The sequence below is a fragment of the Hylobates moloch genome, unplaced genomic scaffold, assembly GCF_009828535.3.
Source record: "Hylobates moloch isolate HMO894 unplaced genomic scaffold, HMol_V3 SCAFFOLD_4859, whole genome shotgun sequence".
NCBI classification, from domain to species: domain Eukaryota; kingdom Metazoa; phylum Chordata; class Mammalia; order Primates; family Hylobatidae; genus Hylobates; species Hylobates moloch.
In genome coordinates, this window is record NW_026657134.1 from 1 (window position 1) to 5,145 (window position 5,145).

Below are 5,145 nucleotides of genomic sequence, written 5' to 3' on the forward strand. Positions count from 1 at the left end.
GGGTGGGGGGGGGAGCCGGTTCCGTGTCGCCCCAGCCCCCCCGGCGGGACAAAGCGGGGGCCCCACGAAAAAAAAAAAAAAAAAAAAAAAAAAAAAAAATTATATTTAACTTACTATGTGGTTGTGTGCAAATTTTGGGGAAAAAAGCTAAAAAATTATAACATTTTAGTAAGTAATAATAATAAAAAGAGTGGTATTGAATCAAATTGGAAATCCTGATATAAACCCAATACATGTTGGAATTTCACTGTGTGATAAAGACAGCTTGTCTGGCCGGGCGTGGTGGCTCATGCCTGTAATCTCAACACTTTGGGAGGCCTAGGTGGGCAGATCACCTGAGGTCAGGAGTTCAAAACTAGCCTAGCCAATATGGTGAAACCCCATTTCTACTAAAAATACACAAATTAGCTCTGTGTGGTGGTGGGCACTTGTAATCCCTGCTACTCGGGAGGCTGAGACAGGAGAATCACTTGAACCCAGGAGGTGGAGGTTTCAGTGAGCCGAGATTGCGCCACTGCACTCCAGCCTGGGCAACAGAGCAAGACTCTGTCTCAAAAAAAAAAAAAAAAAAGAGAGAGACAGCTTGTCAAATTAAAGGAGGACAAATGAACAAATTAAAAATTGGCTTTTCAAAAAATCATGTGAGATAATGGTGTAGCTATATGAAAGATAAAAAGTTGAATCCAAGTGTGATGGCCTGCTCCTGTAATCCAGCTCACACCTCTAATCTCAGCTACTCAGGAGGCGGAGATGGGAGGATCGCTTGCGCCTGGGAGGTGGAAGCTGCAGTGAGCCATGATCACCACTATACTCCAGCCTGTGCAACACAGCAAGACCTATCTCAAAAAAAAAATAAACAATTGAAAAATAACTTTTAAATTAGAAGTAAAACTTGAATCTATGCCACAGTTCATACCAAGATAAATTCAAATTGATCAGATATCTAAATAAGTTTGAAAGTACTAGAAAAAAACTTGTAGTTTAAAAATTAGCTGGGTATGGTGGCATGTGCCTGTAATCCCAGCTACTGGGGAGGCTGAGGCAGGAGTATCATTTGAACCCTGGAGGTGGAGGTTGCAGTGAGCCAAGATCCCGCCACTGCACTCGAGCCTGAGCGACAGGGCAAGGGTCCGTCTCAAAAACAAAAAAAACAAAAAAACTTGTAGTTTAAAAAACAATCTTAGGGTATAAGGCATGACACAAAACTCAGAGACCATAAAGAAAAGATTAAAAATATAAAATAGACAAAATTTTACATATTAAAATTAGCAAATTATTTTTTTTCTTTTTGAGACGGAGTCTCGCTCTGTTGCCCAGGCTGGAGTGCAGTGGCGCGATCTCCGCTTGCTGCAAGCTCCGCCTCCCGGGCTCACACCATTCTCCTGCCTCCCAAGTAGCTGGGACTACAGGCGCCCGCCACCATGCTCGGCTAATAAAATTAGCAAATTTTAATAAGTAAAGTCAAATAACGAAGGACAAATTGGGAAAAAAAATCTTCAATTCACATTAAAGACAAAGGTCTAATTTTACTTAAGAGCATCTATGTATGAATCAATAAGAAAACACTCAATAATGGAAAAATGTGCAGCTCAGAAAAAATTAAGTTCAGTAACACTTTTAGCCATTAAAATATATGCCCACTCTCACACTGAGAAAAGTGCATATGAAAACTACTTTCACATCAAAAGGTTTTGGACAGGGCTGGAAAAACAGCATATCAACTGCGGTTAGGAATGTAAATTGGCACCTCTCGGGAGGCAATTTGTCAATTCCTATCAACATTTTAAATGTGTATATCCTTTAGGCCAGCAATTCCATTTCTAGAAATTATCCTACAGATATTTATATCTGTGTGAAATGACATTTGTTCGATTGCAGCACTGTTTGCAATGACAAAAAACAGAATGGGCTGGGCGCGGTGGCTCACCACTGTAATCCCAGCACTTTGGGAGGCTGAGGTGAGCAGATCACTTGAGGTCAGGAGTTCAATATCAGCCTGGCCAACATGGTGAAAACCCATCTCTACTAAAAATCCAGAAAATCCAAAATCGGGAGTCCCTGCTACTTGGGAGGCTGAGGCAGGAGAATCACTTGAACCTGGGAAGCGAAGTTTGCAGGTAGCCGAGATCATGCCACTGCGCTCCAGTCTGGGTGACAGAGCCAGAAACTGTCTCAAAAAAAAAAAAAAGGGCAAGAGGGTGGCACAGGGGGAGGGTTCTGGAACAACTTCTGTCCAAACAACTTCCGATTTTTGTCATTCTGGGAAAGTGGCTCTGTGCACTCATCCACAAACAGGTAGGGTTGTGGCTTCCAGCATGCATTAACTCCAGCTGCCCCCAGGCCATGCAGACATGGCAACTGCACAATCAGATGCCAGTTCTCCGTTTAGTGGCTGAATCCCAAACACATCTGCAGCTCCAGTTGTGGCATCATGGGGTCTTTTCTGTAGGAAAGCTGTCCCCTCTCCAGTCTCTTTTACGTCACATGCCTTAAGATGGACAATTCAGTCCAGGCCTTGCAGTCTCCAAGTAAACCTATTTCTAACCATGTCTTCCTGAGGATAGAGATCAGGTAAGCTTTTCTCTAGGAGGTGCAGATGATGGTAGAAGCAAGTCTCAAGATTTGTAGATGTTTTCTCCTCTTCCTGGGCTTCATGACCCTCCATATTGAACCCTTAGATGGGCAAAGCTCTGTGCATTTCAACTCCTAATATTAAGATGAAGGCCAGGAGCAGTGGCTCATGCCTGTAATCCCAGCACTTTAGGAGGCCGAGGCAGGCGGATCACCTGAGGTCAGGAGTTTGAGACCAGCCTGGCCAACATAGTGAAACCCCATCTCTACTAAAAATACAAAAATTAGCTGGGTGTGGTGGCACATGCCTATAATCCTAGCTACTTGGGAGGCTGAGGCAGGAGAATCACTTGAATCTGGGAGGCGGAGGTTCCAGTGAGCCGAGATTGCATCATTGCACTCCAGCCTGGGCAACAGAGGCAAAATTCCATCTCAAAAAACAAAACAAAACAAAACAAACAAACAAAAAAAGGGGACATAAGCAAAATGCTAACAGGCAGGAGGTGTAAAATGAAGCATTCAGACAGACAGTTGGGAAATGACATAGTGGGGCCAACAGAACCAGGAAATACAACAAATTGTGTATGTTGTAAATGTCTTTATTTTCTAATGCAACTAACAAACTCTTATTAAGCACCTCCTGGGTACAAGAGGCATGAGACCCACAGACACTGACAGGTTATGGCAGAAAGAAGCCATCAGATCAAAGCAGGAAAAGACAGTGAAGCTTCCTACAGGACAGAGCGCTGACACCCACTGTTTTCTGCCCAGAGAGGAAGCTCAGAAACCTGGTTACCATTGCCACCAAGACTTTCCTCCGCCCCCACAAGCTCATGATGATGCTCCGGAGTATTCGAGAGTATTACCCAGACTTGACAGTTATAGTGGCTGACGACAGCAAGAAGCCCCTGGAAATTAGAGACAACCACGTGGAGTATTACACGATGCCCTTTGGGAAGGTATGTCCCTCTCAGATTGGGTGGCACCTGCATTCCAGGACAAGAGGGCCCCAGGGTCAGGTTCTACCCTGGATGGGGCCGCTTCCTCAAGGGTCTTCCCAAGAAAGCAGGGTCCAGGAGTGGGAGTGGGTAAGGGCTGTCCTCCGAGTACCATTGCTGATTCACAGAGAAATTGGTCACCCTCACTTTTCTGCATTCATGAGGTGGTTAGTCCACCTTTCCTCATTTTTTTTTTTTTTGAGATGGAGTCTTGCTCTGTCGCTCAGGCTAGAGTGCAGTGGCATGATCTCAGCTCACTGCAACCTCCACCTCCCGGGTTCAAGCGATTCTCCTGCCTCAGCCTCCCGAGTAGGTGGGACTACCAGCATGCACCACCACACCCGGCTATTTTTTGTATTTTTAGTAGAGGCGGGGTTTCACTATGTTGGGCGGGCTGGTCTCAAACTCTTAATCTTAGGTGATCCGCCTGTCTTGGCCTCCCAAAGTGCTGGGATTACAGATGTGAGCCACCATGCCCAGTCTCTCATTTCTATTTTTTTTATTTTTCATTTTTTTTGAGATGGAGTCTTGCTCTGTCACCTAGGCTGGAGTGTAGTGGTGCAATCACAGTGATCATGGCAGCCTCAACCTTAAAGTCTCAAGTGATTCTCTCACCTCTGCCTCCCTAGTAGCTGGGACTACAGGCATGCACCATGATGTCAGGCTAATTTTTTAAATTTTTTGTAGAGATGGGGTCTCACTGTGTTGGCCAGGTTGGTCTCGAACTCCTGGGCTCAAGCGATCCTTCTACCTAGGCTTCCCAAAGTGCTGGGATTACAGGCGTGAGCCACTGTACCCCGCTCCCATCTTTCCTCATTTCTGATGTGGAAATTGATTGGGGTCCCTATAATTGACTTGAGGTCTCTGACATCCCAAAGATTCCTGACATGTAGAGAAATCTGTCATCTCCATGATTCTACCAGAGCTAGGTTCGTGGTCTCTCTCTCCTCTTTCTCTCTCTCCCTTTCTCCCCTCGCCTCTCTCTCTTCCTCCCCACTCTCTCTTTCTCTCTCCCTCTCTTCTTCCCACCCTTCCTCTCTCTCTCCCCCCACCTCTCTCTCTCCTTGCTACTCTCTTCCTCTCTCATTTTCTTCCTCCCTCTCTCTCCCCCCCTTCCTTCCTCCAAGGACAAAGGAGGAAATGAATATTATACATACCAGATGTCCTTCAAACTTGACATCTTACAGGAGACAAAAGGAGAGCCATAGAATCTGTCAGGTGAAAACGGACTTCAGCCAATTTATATAGGACACAGAGCCAAGGAATGACTTTCTAGCCTTTTTTTGTCTCAGTCTTTGATCCACGTAGTCACTGTCCCTTCCAGACTTTCTCTGAGACATGGACTTCCTTCAACCCTGTGGTTCTCAGCCTTGGTTGCACACTGGATTAGCTCCCACCAGTTCTAATGGAATTTGTCTGGAGTGCATGCAGCCTGGCTGTTGGGAATTTAGAAAGCTCCCCAGGTGACTCTAATAGGTAATATGGGCAACAACTCCTTTAACCTCATTTCATCTACAGGGTTGGTTTGCTGGTAGGAACCTGGCCATATCCCAGGTCACCACCAAATACGTTCTCT

The 5,145-nt window shown here is 45.5% G+C and overlaps 1 protein-coding gene across 1 annotated transcript; it reads left to right on the plus strand.

Moving 5' to 3' along the window:
* Positions 1-3,342: 3,342 nt before the first annotated feature.
* LOC116465386 (beta-1,4 N-acetylgalactosaminyltransferase 2-like) lies at positions 3,343-5,138 on the plus strand (the record flags this gene model as incomplete). The annotated part of the gene is made up of 2 exons (XM_032148474.1): positions 3,343-3,530; positions 5,088-5,138. Coding segments are annotated over 2 exons (239 nt in total), but the record flags the coding sequence as incomplete, so codon positions are not given.
* Positions 5,139-5,145: the final 7 nt, after the last annotated feature.